General features: G+C 50.2%; 5 protein-coding genes across 5 annotated transcripts; 3 read left to right on the plus strand and 2 right to left on the minus strand.

Annotated features, from left to right (window-relative positions):
* Positions 1-699: 699 nt before the first annotated feature.
* On the minus strand, positions 700-1,222 carry PtA15_4A608 (uncharacterized protein; the record flags this gene model as incomplete). Its single annotated transcript, XM_053168509.1, has 2 exons — positions 700-940; positions 1,026-1,222. The coding sequence occupies 2 exons, from the start codon at positions 1,220-1,222 to the stop codon at positions 700-702; spliced, it is 438 nt and encodes a 145-aa protein (XP_053019711.1).
* Positions 1,223-4,252: 3,030 nt separating this feature from the next.
* Positions 4,253-6,094, plus strand: PtA15_4A609 (uncharacterized protein; the record flags this gene model as incomplete). The annotated part of the gene is made up of 2 exons (XM_053168510.1): positions 4,253-4,463; positions 6,015-6,094. 2 exons carry the CDS (start codon positions 4,253-4,255, stop codon positions 6,092-6,094), a joined length of 291 nt encoding a protein of 96 aa, XP_053019712.1.
* A 10,751-nt stretch (positions 6,095-16,845) lies between these two features.
* Positions 16,846-17,237, plus strand: PtA15_4A610 (uncharacterized protein; the record flags this gene model as incomplete). Its single annotated transcript, XM_053168512.1, has 2 exons — positions 16,846-17,027; positions 17,153-17,237. The coding sequence occupies 2 exons, from the start codon at positions 16,846-16,848 to the stop codon at positions 17,235-17,237; spliced, it is 267 nt and encodes an 88-aa protein (XP_053019713.1).
* Positions 17,238-17,288: 51 nt separating this feature from the next.
* On the minus strand, positions 17,289-17,684 carry PtA15_4A611 (uncharacterized protein; the record flags this gene model as incomplete). The annotated part of the gene is made up of 3 exons (XM_053168513.1): positions 17,289-17,408; positions 17,460-17,576; positions 17,664-17,684. 3 exons carry the CDS (start codon positions 17,682-17,684, stop codon positions 17,289-17,291), a joined length of 258 nt encoding a protein of 85 aa, XP_053019714.1.
* Positions 17,685-17,835: 151 nt separating this feature from the next.
* Positions 17,836-19,167, plus strand: PtA15_4A612 (uncharacterized protein; the record flags this gene model as incomplete). The annotated part of the gene is made up of 3 exons (XM_053168514.1): positions 17,836-18,385; positions 18,458-18,747; positions 18,835-19,167. The coding sequence occupies 3 exons, from the start codon at positions 17,836-17,838 to the stop codon at positions 19,165-19,167; spliced, it is 1,173 nt and encodes a 390-aa protein (XP_053019715.1).
* Between the last annotated feature and the right edge of the window lie 950 nt (positions 19,168-20,117).

The following is a 20,117-nucleotide window of genomic DNA, read 5'->3' on the forward strand; positions in this document are numbered from 1 at the left end:
CGCTACTTTAGCGGTCAGCGTAGCAAATTCCTGCCATGGGCCGTTGAAAAAGCTTGCTAAAATGTATACCTTCTTTCTCTCAGAACAATCAGTAAAACGCGTAGCGGGCCGCCCGCTGATAAAGCGCTAGTAAAGCAGGCCTAAAACCACTGCGTATAGCCAAGACTGAAAAACTGCGCTACGCTGCAGAAAGCGGCGATTTTAGCGCAGCGCAGCGGGCGTTGCTAACCCCCCAGCCTTTTCCCTCCATTTTCAAAAAGCTGAAGCGGTAGCGGAAAATTGCTATAAAAAAGTGCAGTGCAGCGAGCCCATTTCCGCTGCGCTGCACTACTTTTAGTGCAGCGGTTTCAGCCTTGGTATAGCACAGCGCTTGTGGTGTTGTGGATAGCTGGAGAAGGTCCAATGTATATATATATATGCAATACATGTATATGCATGTGTGTTGTATGTGTTGGTGATAGAGAGCACAACATTAATTTATTCTGCTTCTTGTTTCTGAATGATAATTGGGAAGCAGAGAGGATGAAAACTGTCTTGTTCTGTACACACACACCAAAATCAGCATTTTTTTTTTGTATAGGGTTTTGGGGCGGAGCGTTTTCAAGTATCTTGTCAAGGCATCGTTGGACAGGCAGTGCGTACCCGTTAAACACCAAAAGACTCCGCGAATAGTGCAGCAGCAGCTTCAGCTTCTCCCTCTCAGGTCAGTTTCTTTCTCACAGACAGCGTGTGTTTGGGCAGCTCGGTGGGTTTTTCGGCACTGAGAGCAGGGTTGCTTGAGGGCACGCCATGTTTGACAAGGTTCTTGAGCAAGTTGGGCGGAGCAGAAGGAGTATTGGGATGCGCATGCTTGATCTTTTCTGGTGTTGGGAGCAGGGTGGGAGGGGCAGGAGAGCGCGGAGGGACAGGTTGGGTCTTCGAGGATGAGGATCGAGTCCGCCTGGATAAGTGCGCGGATGTTCAAGACATAGAACTGGTTGAAATACACACACACTTCAGTGATGGGCGAAAGGGAGTGTAGCTACCGGGACTCATAATGATTGCTTTGTCCTGGACCAGGATCAAGGGCACGACGTTGGAGGTTCAAGAAAGGAGGAGACAAAGTGTTAGGCCGAGTTTTGGTACTAGGAATGAGGATGACATGACCATTGTATATGACGATGGCCAGCCTCAACAGCACAATGGGCAGCAGCAGGAATAGCACGGCCTCCGCGGCCTCCATACTTTAAGTTTGATCCACTTGTATTTTGTGAAGATTTCTAGGAGCTTCTTGATATTGGTCTCCCGCCGGTACGTTGGAAGTAAGATCAGCAGATTGGCGTAGACAAGTCTGTCAAAGAGCAGGCTTTCCTACATTGAACTGTGGGTTGAAGAATTGGTTCTTATCAGTGCATATGTGAGCTGGATGCCCAACTGGCAAGTGGTAACTTGAATGATATCCTGCCAGAATGCTATAATTGGTACACCAAACAATGTGAGACATTGTTGGTCAAGTGAACTCATATTTCAAGATCAATATCAATGTGTAGCCGCATGGCAGGTTGACAATTCCGGACTGGATATTTGCAGCAGTGGTGTTGCTTATCATTGAAAGTGTGAGTTGATTGATAAGTACATCCGGATGAAACTTACAAACCAGGCAATAGCGGCCCGAGTCTCATCAAGCGGGGGAAAACAACAAATGTACAAATTTCCCTATTCGCCGGTTTGTTGTGAGCCAAATTTGGGAAATCCTCTGACATGTGCGCTGAGGATGGAAATGGATCATTAACAAGAATCAACTATCCGCCTTACGCGAATGGGGAATGCCACAGGCTTTTTGATTCCAAATGGCCATGCATTTTGCAATCAGGCAGTGAGAATAGTCTGCACTGCAAAAAAAATGATGTCAACTGCGTGCAGTTGACATGCAAGATCTTGAGGCATGCCCATGCTTGATCTTGAGTCAAACAATGTACCCGAGTTGACTTGAAGCCTGAGTTAAACATCATAAATGCATACCTGAGCAGTAGCCTTCACTATAACAGCCTGAGGCCAATGCTCAACCTCCCTCAGCCTTGTGCAAGGGAGTCAAAGCCCCCCCTTTCAAATCCCAGATGTAAAGGGCCAGCACTTGCCATGACCATCACCGTAAGAACCATCAGGGAGTGCAACACTCTCAATGCCAACCATTGGTCATCAAGACAGACACCTGTGGGCACCTCTAAACCCCATAGTATGCAGTAACTCAGAACCCACATTAAGTGACTGCATACCGCCTTTCTGGCAGGCAAAATAAAAACCCTGGGAAACTCAGGATACCCAAAAAACCTGCCTCTGGGACTCCCCCAAAATCTCCCCAAGTCCAGCCTCTGAAGCCGCACCGGTCATGCTACAGTTGGCTGGTGATATTACTGCTTATACATCACTGACCACCGGCTCACATCACATCCCCCATCACACCGGCCTAACCCAATCCCAAGTCACATCCCCAGGTCAACTCATCATCTGTAACCTTCTCTCCGCGCTACCCCTGCGGCCATCCTAACTCACCTCGGCCGCCAACCTCTCCAACTCACCATGTCAATTGCCAGCGGCCAGCTGATCAAACATCTACACCCGTTGGCGCCAGGCCTCAAGCGCAGCCCAATCATCTACTGGATTGCAATTGTCTCGAAAGCCACGCTTCACCCGCCTGCCCATCATCCGACCCGGTCTTGATGGGATAGGGAATCTACAAAAAGCTTGTCTGGCTGCTTTAAATCTGATTCAGTTTGTCTCTGTACCCCTTCAATCTAAACTGTAGTTGGCTCTGGATCTGATTGTTTCCCCCATTTTTCCCTCCTTCTATAATCTACACACCCTCAACACACCAAACGTGGTCCGATCCGGAGTATCAAAGGCAAACCTGGCTCAGATACAATGCTGCCTGCCACTGATCTGCCTCTGATGGTCCGAACAGCGCCCGCCGCGTCCTCGACGCCTTTCAAGCCGACGGTGTTGAGGGAGACAACGGGTGGTCCAGCTGGACGGCCGGCTGAGCGTGCTGGAGGACCTCCTGGGCTTGCGTAGTCTCTTGCAGGCGGCGTCGACAGCCGGTGGCGGAGAGGTTAGTCTTCCCCCGCCTCTGCTGGTGACCATCGCCAAGCTCAAGCACCAGCTCTTGCTGCTCACCCAGCCGCGCCATCTGGACTCGATCTCCCGCCGAGTGAAGGTGATCGTGACCGCCGCAAGCTCACCGACTCCCGGCCCCTCTCCATCGCCCTCGCCAGCGGGATCACCGTCGTCACCAGCAACCAAGCTCCTCCGCCCTCACCAACGTCCCCGGCGTCATTGCCCCCGCGCCCCGCTTCTGCCCCCAGACGCCCTGCACAGGCTCGACCGGCTCTACAGCCTCCTGCCCCGGCTCGACCCCCTGCTCCCGCTCGTCCCCCACCTCCTCAGCAGACTCTGCTCCCTCGCCCACCTCCACGCCAGCGCCGACTCCTTCCGCGCTAGACTCGACGACGCCCTCAATGGCCTCCGCGCTACCTCCGACCGCACTGCCCATCTCTCCAAGCTCCTCAGTACTATCTAAAATAACGCGAATGCTAACCACGCCCTCGTCGACCAACGCATCGACGGCCTCTTGCTGGCTCTCGACCGCCTCAAGCCCTCCTGAAGCCCTGCGCTTGTTTTTTCTACTGCTTACATACTTGCCCGGTTGTGGGTGCTCCATCATGTGCATTCTCAGGTCTCCTGTTTCCCCCCAAAAAGAAATAACCCCACCGCCTTGCCCCTGCCTTTTTTGTCTGTAGATCAAGTCCAGTGCCACCCAAGAGGACAAGGAGCCACGTGCAGCAGGATTGCGGCCCAGCATCCACGCCGTGTGGGATCCAAGTGGATAGCTCATCATCCCGGAGCCCGGCCCTCCCATTTGAATCAATTCAACATCAAGGGTGTCCTGCCCAGCATCATTGACAGGTGGCAGGATCCCTCCGCCTGCACCTGGGATCCCTAACATACTACAGAATCAGACGCTATCAAAGAGAAGTCCGGGTAGAGATGTCACTTCGCACCCGTTGGCGGGTACCCGGCACCCGTGTGCGGGTACCCGCCTTCAGTGGCGGGTGCCAGGTGCGGGTGCGGGTGTCTGAAATCCTGGAAATTTGAGGCGGGTACCCGGGTACCTGGACGGGTACCCGCCCTTCAGTGGCCTCCAGCGGGGGCAGAGGGTATATGTACATGTCTTCCTGACCACCCAGCTTCACCCTCTACCACGATCACCACCACCATGGCCGGTAGCAGCAAGAAGCGCCGACCGCCTTCATCACCTTCTTCCTCCAAAATCAGTCCCCAGAAATCTAAACAGCGCTCCTGTTTACAACGATCAAGTCACTCGCAACAAATATCTAGTCGCTCGGAGATTGTTCAAGTGGACGATTCCGACCTTGATAATACTCAGAACTCAAAGACATCCAAGCTTTCCGATGAAGAAGAGCTTGGTAATTTTTCTTTGATATGATTCACACTGTTTTGTAGGCTAGTCGAATCAATAATTGATGTACGTTCCATCTTTGCATAATATTTTTAGCAGGTACCCACGGGTACCCGCCCTTCGCACCCGGGTACCCGCCCACGGGTGCCGGGTGCGGGTGCGGGTGTCTGAAATCCTGGAAATTTGACGCGGGTACCCGGGTACCCCATGGGTACCCAGGTGCGAAGTGACATCTCTAACTTAGGCCTAATGTGGGGGTTGTGGCGCGTAGCGCCGTAGACCACCCACCAAAAATTGACGGATATGTAGTTTTTGTATTTTACAGCCTGTAGTTTCAACACTGGCAATTCCAGCTACCAAAAATTAGATCCTCCATGGCGCCAATTTTTAGAGCTCTCCCCCATTGATCAACCCACCGGACTATTTTTGGTGGATTTTTGAAATGAGTCAAGGCAAGCCAGAACAACCCTCATCTGGCACGGTGCTTGAGTCCGGGGGTCCAAGCAAATCCAGATTTTGTTTGGCTTCTTCATTGTTTCTTTTTTGTTCGACGATTTGTATCAGAATTCTGAGCAGATAGAATGATAGCCAAGATGCCAGGGTACACCCCGGACGCAAAAATTCAAAGGAGCTCCGGATTGACGCCGGAGATCCTTTGAAGTTCCCGCCTGCAAGGCGGGGACGTCTTGGTTGGGTCAAACCGGCTTTTTGAAGGGACTCCAAAGTCAAATCCCGGAGTCCTTCGAATCCATCTCGGAGCTTCTCCAAAGAGGATATCCACTTTGAGTTGCCTCCAAAGTGTACTTTGGAGAGCATCCGGCACAAATTTGGAGAATCTCCGGAGGAAACCCAAATAACATTCAAATTCTAATGACTTTGAATGTTATTTGATTGAGGATTCACACTAAATTCGAATATTATTCAAGCAGGGAGGCTTCCAGGCCAGCTTGTTTTTTCAAATGCTCATCAGCCCGCTCACCCCCACACATTGGGGACCCATCCAGACCCTTACAATGCACCCACAAACAGCTCAGTTCCCCTTTAGGGACGCTGAATACATCATGGACACATATGGTTTTTGTATTCAATTTGAGCAATAATAATAAAAAACACCTTACAAGGTATGTTGGGAAAACTTGCTAATAAAATAATCATGAATCTAGTAGTGCAGGCTAGTAGTAGAGAGAGAGGAGGGGTGGAAAGAATGCAGAAAGGGAATTGAGAGATCAAGGAAGATGGAGCTGAGAATGATTGACTCTTCATGCCATCACGGATCCCAGGCCTGGGGCTCAAGGGAGCTGATTCGGAACGGCGGCTATCAAGCCAAGCTGGGAAACCAAACTCATTTTTTTGATCTTACTTTACCTTGCTCGAGCTGGTTGTATCAAAAAGCTGGGCGGCGCTGCATGGGTCAATGATTCCTAGGCAAAAGAACTTCATGATCAGCATGATAGGGCAATTGTTTGGCAGGAGAGGGAAAGTGGATGACAAAAGTTGGCCGAGGTATTTATGTATGTACTCACAATAGGGCGGCTGAAGTGCACGACTTGGTCAACAGAGGCCTCGATGAAAGCAAGCCAATCCAAAAGTTCAGCAGCCAATTCCGAGCGTAACTGTGGCGATTACCGGAGATCTTGAGAGACATGGCCAACGCTAGCCAACACCTTTAAAATACTTTCTTTTGCGACACGGCGGAGCTCAACTGGGATGGAATGGTAGAAGATGAGTCCCGGGAATCAGCCTTGTGGTTTTTGATTGCTGGAGCCTGTATGACTTGGTCAACAAGGTTGAAAAAGTGAACTGCTGCGGACTGTGGCCCACCAGATTGTACTGGAAAATTTTGGGGGGACAGCTTTGAATGATTTTTGAAAATCATTCAAATATCCTTGGGTGGGGAACCCTGAGGATGGCACTCAAATATCCTCCAAATGCCCTTTGACAGAAATTTGGCCGAGCTGGTTTCTCCACCAAAGGCCTTTTGAAGGGCAATCGGAGTTGAACTCCAAAGAGATGATCCAGTGAAACCCGCTGGTTGGGCGGGTTTTTTCCGGATAAATTCATACTTTCAAAAGTCATCCAAAGTTTTTCCCAAAAATTGGGAAAATTTTTGGATGACTTTACTTGAGCAAGGGCACTTCAATGGTTTTTCGAATGTAACCGCTCCCTTCGAAGGTCACCCGAAGGAAAACCTTAAAAGTGCATCCGGGGTGTATCTATTGATGCCCGGGACCTCATATGTACACCACCGGGCCTGTTTCTGACATCCCAGACCGTTGCTGCAACGGTCTGGTTCAGCAGACATGTTTGTTAGAATTCTGCCCCATGCCCAGAAGAGGGCTTATTTCTGTTGTTGTTCTTTTCCTTTCCAGAGTGTTCCATATCCAACTAGGCCCCCTCTCTAGGCCCCTTGTCACAGTGTATTTCTTCTGTTCCCTCACGAAATACACACTCACTCAGTTCCGGGCCCATATCAGACAGACCTGCTCCTTCGGAGACTTCTGATATTTTGTTCTGAGTCCCTGAGCATCTTGTGCTCTTGTCTTCTTCAGCCCTTCTCTCGCCTCATCTTTGGCATCCAGTCACTTTTCTTTCAATGTTCCCAAAGGGCCTGCATTGTCTATGTCAAGGGACCTGTCGAGCATGCGGAGGTCTGACCGCTGCAACAACGGATGGAAATAATCCGTTGTGCAGACAAGTTTTCAACACAAAGACAACATTTGGTGTCTTGATGAAGACTCTGACCCCAGGAATCGAACCCAGGACCTTCCTGGGGACCTACATAGGTTGCAATTCCGGGTGTGCACTCCAATCAATTGTGCATGATGCTTGCTGATTGCACCATACCCTGTGCCCCTCAAGATCAGAATTCCCCCTCTGGGGACCAGCGAACCACCATGCCTCGGTCCCGAGGTGTGGCACCCCCTTTTACACGCTCAGTCGCCCCGCCCGACCAATTGCAAACCGTGGTCCCACCGATAAACCAACGGTCTGGTGGGCCCAACGTTCATCAGAACGACATGAGTGCCATGTTTTAACGGAAGCTGCTGCAGGCGGCCCCTCCGAAGGCAAACCGGTGGGAGAACATTGTCCCATTGGTGAATTGCGCCCGTGGTGTAGCTCCCAAAGCGAGTGAGCTACAGCCTGTGTAAGTTGAACCCTAACTTAACACAAGTCCCCCACATTGGAGGGCCCTGGTACAGCCTGGGCTGGCGCAAAGCGTGACCTCCAAAGGAGGGACTTGGGACTAATGTCCACCTTTTGGCCTGAGGGTTTGAGGCCTTTTGGTGGGGGATCTGTGCCATTCCAATTTTGACCTTGTTCCCAAACAGCCCCACACACGCCCTTTGGACCATGAGAATCCTCTGGTTCTTCCCCATCTTTTGACGCTACACTCATCCCTGAGAACCCAACCCTTCTCTTTCCATGCTCCTTCAAACTTTTGGTTTTGAAGGTCATTCTGAGCTGTATCATGTGAATGTATTGAAAAACAGTACAGTATTCAATTCAATCCCCAGGAACCAAGCTCTGTTTTAGATGTCTTGCCCAATCCAGCTTGTGTGACAGATTTTCACTTTGAGGACAGGAACTGGAAGCCAAGAAGCTTGTGTGATGACTTGCCCGTGATGCGATAATTCTTACAAAATTATAGCATAATACTATGTTCTTACGATGTGATGATGTCATGAACTAATGATGTCATGTAGTAACGTTGTTAAACTGACTACTATGAAGCTTTCATTTAAGCTTTATGATTCGTATTTTTGCTTTACTTGGATTTTACTTGGTTGTGTTGCGAATCGAGTTCGAGGATTGGATATAATAGTGGTTCTTTATTACTGTTGTTCCTCTTTCTTTCCTCATCTCGATATCTTTGTTCTTTTATTATCATTACGTTCGAAATCCTATTACTTTGAAAACTCTCCATTATACTGTATAAGTTAATTCTCATTAGAGTTTCTACGAGAATTAACTTCCCCTCTCGCTTATGCTAGGCTACCTTGCCACTTGAGATAAGACGAGTAGGTGGGCCTTCACAATTATATCGAGATCTTATATTCAAGAGTTATTGTTAAAGTTCTTGGTGGAAAATTCTCATCCATTTATGCTTATGATTTTTTAGATTTTCGGAACTCTCGGAAACGATTTAATCTTAAGAAGTTTCTTTTAGTTTGACTCGTTATCAAGCTCTCACATTTTTTTCAACACTTCGCTTATCATCATGTCGGACAACTCTTCCCCTTTGAATCACTCTTCTCAACGAATGGCTCTTCCAAATCTCCCTTCCCCTACCCCATTAAATCATCTCTCTCCATCTGCCAATGTTATTCCAAATTCTCCTCATTCCTCTCACGGCCTTCCATCCCCTGGTCCAGAACCAATCGGTTTCGTTCCTCGCCCGATTCCTACTACCGACTCGATTCCAATTCAAACTCCTCATTTCACGAATCCCATCATCACTCCGGCGGCTAACGATGGTAATGTTTCCGATATGTTGGCGGGTCTTCAAGTCACGGAAGGTTTAACTTGGGATGAGACAATTCTCTCTAACGCCCAAGCTGTTGCCAACCTTCAGATCGAGTCTCGACGCCTGGAGGAGTCCTCTAGAAGACATGAAGAATTGATCCGCGAATTGGATCAACTCAGAATGTTTTGCAGCGGATGTCACTCGGATGCGCGAGACGATGAATCGTGAATTCAATTCCCTTCGATTGGCAGCCGAGTCAACCAATACAGCTGTGAATCTTTGACTTGTTCGTTTAGAAGAACCGGTTATTGCGCCTCGACCAGTCCAAAACATCCCAGAACCTCCTTTTTTCTCTCACATTTATTTCTCGGGAGACGTTACAGAAACTCATCGATTTGTTTCTTTGGTTCGAGACACCTTTGCTCGTCTTCCTAATCATTTTGCGAACGACAGACAGCGGATCTTGTGGATTGCGTCGTATTTTCGGGCACCGTCTGGTCGCATCGGGGATCCTTGCCCTTCATACACCTGGTGGCGAAGTTTATTGGCGAGGAACGCTCACGTGCAGGGATTGGACGCTAGAAGGGCTTCCTCATTGACTGAATACGTCATTAATGAGTTGACGACTTCTGATGCCTTTCTCACGACCCTTGAAGATGTGTTTTCCAATCATACGGAGGAGGAGGATGCTTGTCGCCAACTACTCGCTTTGCGTCAAGGTTCCAGACCAATTGGCGACTTCAATATTCAGTTTAGAACCCTCCTTTATGGCGTCGATCTTTCGGGCGCTTCTCAGATGGAAATTTATGAAGCTGCAATTAATCCTAGGATTTTAGAGTTGGCAGCTCTGAGGGGTGGTTGGAACGAGTTGACTAGTTTGGAGGATAAAATGAAGATGGTGGTACGTTTGTACAGCGATTTGCCTCGGGTTGCGTTTTTTAATAGACCCCGCAATGCTCCACCGCCTGCGCCTCGAGCCCCTCTTGTGGAAGCTCGTCCTCCGGTTGATCCTCGTCCTGTTGTTCGACCTTCGCAAGCGATTCCTATGGATTTGGATGCAATGGAGGCAGAAGAAGGTTTTTCGTTCGTCAATTTTCGAGCGGAATGTCGCAAACGACATTTGTGTATTCGTTGTGGGGCGAATTATGACTCTGAACACGCCGCGATTCGCGGTTGTCCCCTTCCTGATGATCGACGCTTAACCAGACCTGCTATTCTTCGTTTATGGAGGGATATGGGTGGTTCTTTACGTGAAGATTCTCCAACGGACTCTTCTCGCGATACGCGTTCCGAAACTCCTCGCGACCACTCTTCGACTTTCAAAGGCAAAAAGCGCGAGTCGGTTTCTGAAATGGCTCCGACTGGACCGAACAAGAAATCTCACTCAGACGCACCTGGCGTCTTCGGTTCTTCCAACGCGCACTCAGCTTCGGCAATACCTTCTGGTTCAGGTTCTTCTCGTCAAGGTTGGAACTCGACTGCCCCACCGGTGGCGGGGTCCTCGACGGGAGCGGTTCTTGATTCTATTTCGGCTGAACCTTGGTCCATCAGCGAGATTTTGTTTCACCGCCAAATGATGGAGGCGGAATATGATGATGATGAGGAAGAGGGTGAAACTCGTGAGCAATTACATTTGGTATCTAAGCCTTCTCACATTAGCAATCGTCCTTTTTTCGATGGAAAGCTGCTGGTGCGGAAGGAGGAACTGATTGACGTTTCTGTTTTGGTGGATTCTGGGGCTTCTACCTCCTTTGTTGATGAATCTTTCGTTCTTCGCAACAGATTAAATCCTCAGGCTTTGGATGTTAGGCTTCATGTTTGCTCTTTCAATGGTTCGGCGCCTGTTTCAGGCGATTTTTCTCAATTTATAGATGGTTTCATTTTGATTCCTACTGAGGGGGACAAATTTCTTCATTCTACGGTTAGGCTTCATATTACTAAATTATCTTCGGCAGCCATTATTCTAGGGAGTTCTTGGTTGAGTGCCACTAATACTTTTATTGGTGGAGCGACGAATGATATTGTTGTTCACGGTTGTGAGATTTCTGATTTGTCTGACATTGTTTCTCGTGGATCGAGTTTGTTTAAAGAATTTAATGACGTTTTTGTAACTGAAAGTTTATCCTCTTTGCCTCCCCATAGAAATGGGTTTGACTGTGAGGTTAATTTAAAGGAGGGTGCAGTTCCTCCTTTCGGGAGGATGTACAACTTGAGTAAGACAGAGCGTGATCAGTTGAAAGCTTATGTTGACAACAATTTGAGTAAAGGCTTTATCAGGTTGTCTTCTTCTCCGGCTGCTTCCCCGATATTTTACGTCAAGATGGAAGGAAAAGCAGACCGGCCTTGCGTAGATTATCGATTATTGAACGGTATGACTAATCGTGATTCTTATCCTTTGCCAGTAATTTCTCAGTTATTAAACAATCTTCATGGGTGTAAGTTTCTTTCTAAAATTGATTTGAAAGCAGCTTTTAATTTATTACGTGTGGCGGACGGTCATGAATGGAAGACTGCGTTCAGGACCCCATGGGGGTTGTACGAATGTTTGGTAATGCCTTTTGGTTTGGCTAATGCGCCGGCTACTTTTCAGCGGTTTATTCAACACGTATTACGTGAGTATCTAGATGTTTGTTGTTTCGTGTATATTGATGACATCCTTATATTTTCAAGGACGGAAGAGAGTCATTTTGAGGATTTACGTAAGATTTTATCCAAATTAAGGGAATATTTGCTAAAAGCTTCTTTGTCCAAGTGTGAATTTTTTTGTTCGCAGGTAACTTTTTTGGGTTTTGATATTACACCGGAAGGGTTAAAAATGAACAAGAAAAAACTAGATACAATTCAAGGTTGGACGTATCCGACAAATTTAAAGGGTTTACGTAGGTTTTTGGGATTCACAAATTTTTATAGGAAGTTTATTCCGCGTTTCTCACATGTAGCGGCGCCATTAACAGCTTTGACTCAAGAGAAGTTTGGTGAGACAGTAGGTTTTAAGACTGAGGCGTCGTTAAAAGCATTCAAAGAATTGAAATGTTTGTTTATGAAGGAACCTTTACTAAGACATTTTGATTTTAATAAGTTACGTTTAGTTCATTGTGACGCTTCTGGGTTCGCGATTGCTGCAGTATTGAGTCAGCAAGATGAGGATGGCAATATATTCCCGGTAAGCTATTTTTCCCAAAAGCTAACTGATAGGGAGCGCTCCTGGCCGATATTTGATATAGAGCTATTAGCGATAGTTGCGGCTTTTGAAGACTGGAGGGCGTGGCTTATGGGAACGGCGGAGCCAGTGCGCGTTTTCTCTGACCATTCCAATCTGTTGCATTTTAGGACGGCCAAATATCTTTCCCCCAAACAAGCCAGGTGGGCCGGGTTTTTGGACAATTTTAATATGCTGATATACCATATTCCTGGTGCGAGGAATCCGGCAGATGGGCCGAGTCGTAGAGACGATTTTGTGCAAGGTGGTAATGAAAGTTGGGGCTCTGAACCAATTGTTAAACGGTTAGTGCAATGCGAGGAAGTTTCGCTGCGGGATCAAGATATAACGGTTGGTTTCAACGGGGTTCATGATATGGGTTTCCAACGACCTAATCAACAATTGTTGCGATATTTTGAGCAAAACTATACTGATAATGATTTGGCTTTAAAGGGTGTAGAAAGGAAAGACGGAGTCGTTTGGCATCAAGACAGGATTTTAGTGCCGTTGTCCTTACGAGTTTGTATTTTGACTATGTATCACGATTCTCCTTCGGTGGGACATCCTGGAGTCGCCCGGACTTTATCTACTCTCACTCGGACATTTTCGTGGCCGCGGGTCAAGTCTTTGGTGATTGAATATGTCAAGTTGTGTGACTCCTGTCAGCGTTTTAAGGCGAGGAGGCAGTTGAGTGATGGTCAGTTAGTGTCTTTAGTCTCAGATCCGAAACCTTGGAGCACGATTGGGATGGACATGATCACGAAATTGCCGATTTCGGGCGGTTTTGATTCAATATTGGTAGTTATTGATCTTTTGAGTAAAATGACACATTTTATTCCATGTAAAGAAGCCTCTTCGTCGGCTGTTTTGGCTAATCTGTTTAAAAAAAATATTTTCAGGTTACATGGGCTTCTGGATAGAATCACCAGGAAAAAAAAGTAGTCAGTTGATGACAACTGACATAACACAGCTCTGGTTTCAGCTCCAAAGCTACTCCATCTGCTAGTTCAGGGCTGGCTGGCACACAGCTCAGTGCCCATTTTGGCACAGCTGAAGCCTCTAGCTTGCAATTTTCACAAGCTGCTCCTCAGCTTTGTCCCAGGCAAAGCTGCTGCTCAGCCTTGGCCCAGGCCCAGCTGCCCCTCAGTCTTGGCACAGGACAAGCCACTGCTCAGCCTTTGCCTGAGCAAGAACGGGTGTTGATAGACACACACCCGTCCCCCGGAGGCAAGCCCTTGCCCACGCCCTTTGAAAAGGGCGTGTGGGACCGCACACCCTTGATAAAGGGCGAAAGGGCATGCACACCCCTGTATGGGCGTGCGAGGGCGTGCACGCCCCCACATGGGCGTTCACGGGCGTGCACCATGGCTCGTCGGGAGCTCCTCGGCGGGCAGATGCAAGTATACCTGCTCGCCGAGAGCCCCTCGGCGGGCAGTTACAGATACCACCTCGCCGAGAGCCTCTCGGAGAGCAGGTATACATGCACCTGCTCGCCGAGAGCCTTGCCTGCTCGCCGAGAAGGATAACTCTCGGCGAGCAGGTATACAAACACCTACCCGCCGAGCCTGCTCACCGAGAGCCCCTCGGCGGGCAGGTGCATGTATACCTGCTCGCGCAGAGAAATCCTCGGCGAGCAGGCATACAGATCCCACCTCGCCGAGAGCCTCTCGGCGAGCAGGTATACATACACCTGCCCACCGAGCCTGCTCACCGAGAGCCCCTCGGCGGGCAGGTGCATTTATACCTGCTCGCCGAGAGAAATCCTCGGCGAGCAGGCATACATATCCCACCTCGCCAAGAGCCTCTCGGCGAGCAGGTATACTTGCACCTGCCCGCGGAGAGGCTCTTGGTGAGCAGGCTCGGCGGGCAGGTGCATGTATACCTGCTCGCCGAGAGAAATCCTCGGCGAGCAGGCATACACCTCTCGGCGAGCAGGCATACATATCCCCGCTCGCCGAGAGCCTTGCCTGCTCGCCGAGAAGGATAACTCTCGGCGAGCAGGTATACAAACACCTGTCCGCCGAGCCTGCTCGCCAAGAGCCCCTCGGCGGGCAGGTTCAAGTATACCTTCTCGCCAAGAGCCCCTCGGCGGGCAGGTTCAACTATACCTGCTCGCCGAGAGGCTCTTGGCGAGGTGGGATATGTATGCCTGCTCGCCGAGGATTTCTCTCGGCGAGCAGGTATAAATGCACCTGCCCGCCGAGGGGCTCTTGGTGAGCAGGCTTGGTGGGCAGGTATATGTATACCTGCTCGCCGAGAGGCTCTCGGCGAGGTGGGATCTGTATGCCTGCTCGCCGAGGATTTCTCTCGGCGAGCAGGTATAGATGCACCTGCCCGCCGAGGGGCTCTCGGTGAGCAGGCTCGGCGGGCAGGTGTTTGTATACCTGCTCGCCGAGAGTTATCCTTGTCGGCGAGCAGGGATACATACACCATACCCGCCGAGGGGCTCTCGGCGAGCAGGTATATGTACTTGCGCCTGCCCACCGAGGGGCTCTCGGCGAGCAGGCACGGTGCACGCTTGTGCACGCCTATGTGGGGGCGTGCACGCCCTTGATAAAGGGTGCGCGGTCCCACACGCCCTGTTCGAAGGGCGTGGTCGTGGGCGTGCCCCCGGAGGACAGGTGTGCATTTATCAATGCCCGTTCTTGCTCAGGCAAAGGCTGAGCAGTGGCTTGTCCTGTGCCAAGACTGGAGGCAGCTGTGCCTGGGACAAAGCTGAGGATCAGCTTGTGAAAATTGCACTAGAGGCTGGATAGCCAGCTGGAGCAGGTGTCATGTCAGTTGTCATCTAGTGACTACTGATTTTTCCTGGTGAATAGTGTCCAATCGTGGCGCTACATTTGTAAGTGACTTTTGGAAAGAGTTGATGAAAGCTTTGAACATTCACAGTTCTTTGTCGACGGCGTATCATCCTCAGACTGACGGTCAGACTGAGCGAATGAATCAAGTCCTGGAAGATTATTTGCGTCATTATTGTTCTTATTATCAGAATAATTGGGATAAGGCGTTAGATATGGCGGAGTTCTCTATTAACAATTTGGATTCAGCAAGTCTAAAAATTTCTCCTTTTTTCTTTACCTATGGTCATCATCCTAAATTTAATATTTTAACTGAATCACGTGGGAGAAAGGATTTGGATGAGTTCGTCATAGATCTACAGGAAACTCAAGAAACGGCGATGGAATGTTTGGATTTAGCCCGGAAGAAACAAGCGTATTATCATAATAAAAGAAAGAATCCGGCTCCGACGTATGTGGCGGGAGAGTCAGTTTCATTATTACGCAAATTTATAAAGACATGCCGTTTGAATTCAAAGCTAGATTTTAGGTACATCGGACCATTTAAGGTAGTAAAAATGGTGGGAACTAATGCAGTTCACTTGGATATACAAAAAGAGTATCCAAAATTACACCCCGTCTTCAATGTTTCACTGATAGTTCGTTATGTTAGCCCGAATAGTATAGTGGACTGTGGGCTTCTTGACGGGATTAAGGATAAATATTATGCTGATGACAAAGTAGTAGATTGGTCGAATATTAAGGATATTTTGGATGCGCGAGAGGTACGGAAAGGAAGGTATGAGTATTTGATTTCCTGGAAAAACTCTACGGTAGGGAATGATACATGGATTACTGAAGATCACATTCCAGAGTCTTTGAAGCTGATGATAGGAAAATTCCGCGATGCACATGGTGAATTGTTTGGGTTAGGTAAGAAGAATAAGAAAAAGAAGGTTGCTGTGCCGTTGGCAGCAACTCAGGTATAAGGTGAGTCTTATTTGTGATGACTCGCCCGTGATGCGATAATTCTTACAAAATTATAGCATAATACTATGTTCTTACAATGTGATGATGTCATGTAGTAACGTTGTTAAACTGACTACTATGAAGCTTTCATTTAAGCTTTATGATTCGTATTTTTGCTTTACTTGGATTTTACTTGGTTGTGTTGCAAATCGAGTTTGAGGATTGGATATAATAGTGGTTCTTTATTACTGTTGTTCCTCTTTCTTTCCTCATCTCGATATCTTTGTTCTTTTATTATCATTACGTTCGAAATCCTATTACTTTGAAAACTCTCCATTATACTGTATAAGTTAATTCTCATTAGAGTTTCTACGAGAATTAACTTCCCCTCTCGCTTATGCTAGGCTACCTTGCCACTTGAGATAAGACGAGTAGGTGGGCCTTCACAGCTTGGCTGTTCCACCCCTTCATACCTTCACCCGGGTTGGAACAGTTTTTGCTGTGTGAGGGGAAAAAGAAGAAATATGGCTAGAAAGCCACAAACAACCCAAACCCTCAAGCCAAAATTACAACATTAGTCATAAGCCTCTCCTACAGAGAGTCCCTTCGGGACGTGGGGTCCCCCCCCCCTCCGTTCGAGAGGCTTAGTTAGGCTAGAGTTGAACCACCCATTCCCGCAATGGCCTACGCGCCACGACCCCCACTTTAGTCCCAAGTCCCTCCCTGCGGTCGGCGGCACTTCGTTCACCACTCAGCCCCGTATAGGGGGGACTTTGTTAAGCTAGAGTCTCTCCTTGGAGGGGTCGCCCGCCCCCCCCGCAGAAGAGGGACTTGCACAAGTTCGCCGCTGGAGCGACAACAGAAGGATGAAGGCCGACCTGGAAACCACCACACTCCAATGTTGCAGCTGCTCTTCGTCCCGGAAAGGCCCTCCACAGTCTCTGTAAGAAGTAGATCGCCTTGTCCTTCCCCCGCCCCGATGATCCTCGAGCTCAACGATCCCCAGATCGTCACCCGGAGCCTGGCGACCATCGACGACTGCTCTCCGCTTGACCCCCTTCTTGTCTCACCACCACCATCGCACCGCCTTTCTGCTGTAGCACATCCAGTCCTCTTCTCCTCGTCCTGCACTCTCAGCCTGTACTCCTCCGATGACACGAGGTGTGCCTGACCAAGCGCATGAGTTGTGTTGTATTCTATGGATGCTTGTCCATGCATGTATCGGCATATGCTATGTACGTCTGCTCGTTCGTTGTACGTGTTGTAGCATTGTGATCCTTTCGCAGTCTAGTCTCGGCCGACCATAAAAGAGCGTGGTCTCGCATCGTCCAGGAAAACAAAACGCCAGACAATCGATCCAGAAGCGGCTAGCGATTCACGCCGGTGGAGAGGGACACGAGGAAGGGAGTCGACAGGGGACGGTCATTTCATGGTCTTGAAAGCCTCTTCGGACGGGACGGATTCCTTGGGATGTTTGGCCTCGTAGTGGGTGACCAGGAGCTTATAGGAGGGGGTGGGGGCCTTGCAGATCGCGCATCCGACCTGCACACAGCGGTCAGCACGCGGCGAGCACGGGAAGCAGAGGGACGGTACCTTGGTGACTGCCTGCTGGGCGCCGAGCTGGGAGCCTTTCTGGGAGCCCTGCTTGGCCGCGTTCTTCGCCCTGCACACGGACATCATCAGCGCCGGGTCTCCATGCTGTCGGGCGGGCTACTCAACTGTGCTTGTGCCTGGTCGGGCGGGAGAGGAGGCTCAGTCTTGTCTGGATGGGATGTGGAATCGGTGGGAGGGACATACCTTGGCGTGTCCTCGGACCATCCCTTCGGTGCTTGGAGTGTGGTGGGGTGGTAGTCGAGTGTTGGCGGGAAGTGGGTTGGTGGCGGGAAGCGGGCGGGGGCTGGGCGGAGACTCGCACCAACCACGACCACCACGCCACTCGACCAGCAACCACCACCACAGACGGACGAGGATGGCCGCAAGGACGAGTCGCAGGCCGGCCCACGACGCCGACAAGCCGGTCAGAGACACCGACCTCGACGCGGCGCTGGCCCGGTTCTCGGCCGTCTCGAAGAACTACCTGCACGAGTTGAGTCTCTCGGCCCCTCCTCCCTTCGCCCGGCCAGAGACTGACGGGGCGGTCCCCAGCGACTATGCGGCCTTGTTCGTGCCCGCAAGCCTCTCGAGCCGCGAGCGGGCCCGGCCGCCTTGGGTGAACATCGGCACCCACCAGCGCACATACATCATCGACGAGCTGGTCGAGCGCTTCCTCCTCGGAACCGCCACCGAAGGGCCGCAAGTGGTCTCGCTGGGCGCAGGCAGCGACAGCCGCTTCTGGCGCCTCCGCTCCCGGCTCGCCGCCCGCTGGCCGCCCCTGGCCCGCTGGGTCGAGACCGACCTCGAGCCGACCGTGCGCCAGAAGATCCGGACGATCGCCGCACACGACTCGCTCCGGGGCCTGTGTGGCCGCTGCTCGCCTGATCCTTCCGCACCAACAACGCCTCCGCCCGACGGCCGGCCTGGTGAGTGGAGCTGCTCTCTCTCTCCCCAGACAAGAAGAAAAGACGCTAATATCGGGGAATCGGGCAGGGCAGATGGCGCGCCGACGGAGCTCCACGGCGCCCATTACACGCTGCTCGCGGCCGACCTGCGTCGGCCAGCGGAGCTCGTCGCGAAGCTCAGTGCGTCTGCTCCGACCGCCGACGCCGCCCCGGTCCTGCGCGCCTCCGCCCCCACCCTCATCCTCGCCGAGCTCGTCTTCCTCTACCTGTCCCCCGCCCACACCGCCGCCTGTCTCGAAGCACTCACCCGCTTCTTCGCCGGCCCGCTCATGATCGTCTGCTTCGAGGCGCTCAACCTCGACGACAGCTTCAGCAGGATCATGGTCCAGAACCTCGCCGTCCGTCCCCCCCCCCTGCCTCCCTCCTCTGCCAAAGCTATGCCCCCTAACTTCTTTTTGTTTTTGGGATAGGGACGGGGACTGAGTCTGGCGGGCTTCGACTACAACTGCTCGGTCGACTCCCAGATCGCCCGCTTCCGCGCCCACGGCTTCACCGAGATCGTGAGCACAGACATGAAAGCCTTGCGTCTCGAATCCGCCGGCCCAGCAGCGGCCGACGGGCAGGAGCAGGACCAATGGAGCACCCGCTGGAGCGCCGAACTCGCAAGGATCAGACGGCTCGAGTTCCTCGACGAGGTCGAGGAGCTCGAGCTCATCCTCCTCCACTACTCCCTCTCCTGGGCACGCAGAAACTTCAGCTCTCCCAATCGCGAGACCGTCGGCTTCTATCTGCCCCAGTTCTAGCCTCTCTCCGCTTGCATCTTTTCCCCAAGCACACCGTATTCATACATCCACTTCCGCTCCGTGCTGGCCTGTCTTGTAGTCTTTAAATCATGTGGAGGCCGAGTGACTGGAAGTCACTGACGCTGGCTCTTGTGAAAGCTACTGGACACAAAGATAAATCCAGTTTGGGTTCAGTAAGAAAGGAAGGCTGGATCTGAGGAAGGTGGGTTCAAAAACAGATTACATATGTTGAATGAAAAAACTGCAAATTATGCAGTAGGGAAATTACTGCATTGGTTGAATTTCTGTCAAGGCATGGTATGTCAGAAATCCAACCAGATATACATTAGGACGGTTCACGTAGGGATTTTTTAACCCTGCTGATGTTATAAATCAGCAAGCCTTCCCAGCCAAATTGGCTGGGACCGTGGGATAAACTTTATTTTGGTCTTGCTGATTTTGGCCCTACATGAACCGTCCTATTATGTACCAATGGCAACTGCTGAGTACTGTGCGAGCATGCCAATGGCTACAAAGTCAACCAGAGAAGTTGGGTGTAGCAATGGGCAACGGTGTCATGATTAGCAGGCAACATCTGGCGTGATCCGTGGGTGTTTACCATATATCCCAAATCATTAACTCCCCCACAGGATTTAATTCTGGTTGAGGCTTGAAGTGTATATTTTTTTGTTTTCATGTTGTCAAAAAAAGACTAAAAAGCTTAGATCTAGAGGTCCTGATTTTTGTGGATTTAAGAAAGTGGGATTTATCTTAGCAAAGCAATAGCCACACCCATCAAAAATTCAATCCTCCCCGATACATGATTATCCATAAAAATTAACACATCAACCCCCCCGCAACATGTTAACAACAAATGAGGTTGAAGTTCTACCCAAGAACACTGCATTTCTGTAGGACAATTTTCCAATTTAATTCCATCCAGCCAATGACAATCAAATCTAGACTAATAT

The sequence above is a fragment of the Puccinia triticina genome, chromosome 4A (genome assembly GCF_026914185.1).
Source record: "Puccinia triticina chromosome 4A, complete sequence".
In the NCBI taxonomy this organism is placed as follows: Eukaryota; Fungi; Basidiomycota; class Pucciniomycetes; order Pucciniales; family Pucciniaceae; genus Puccinia; species Puccinia triticina.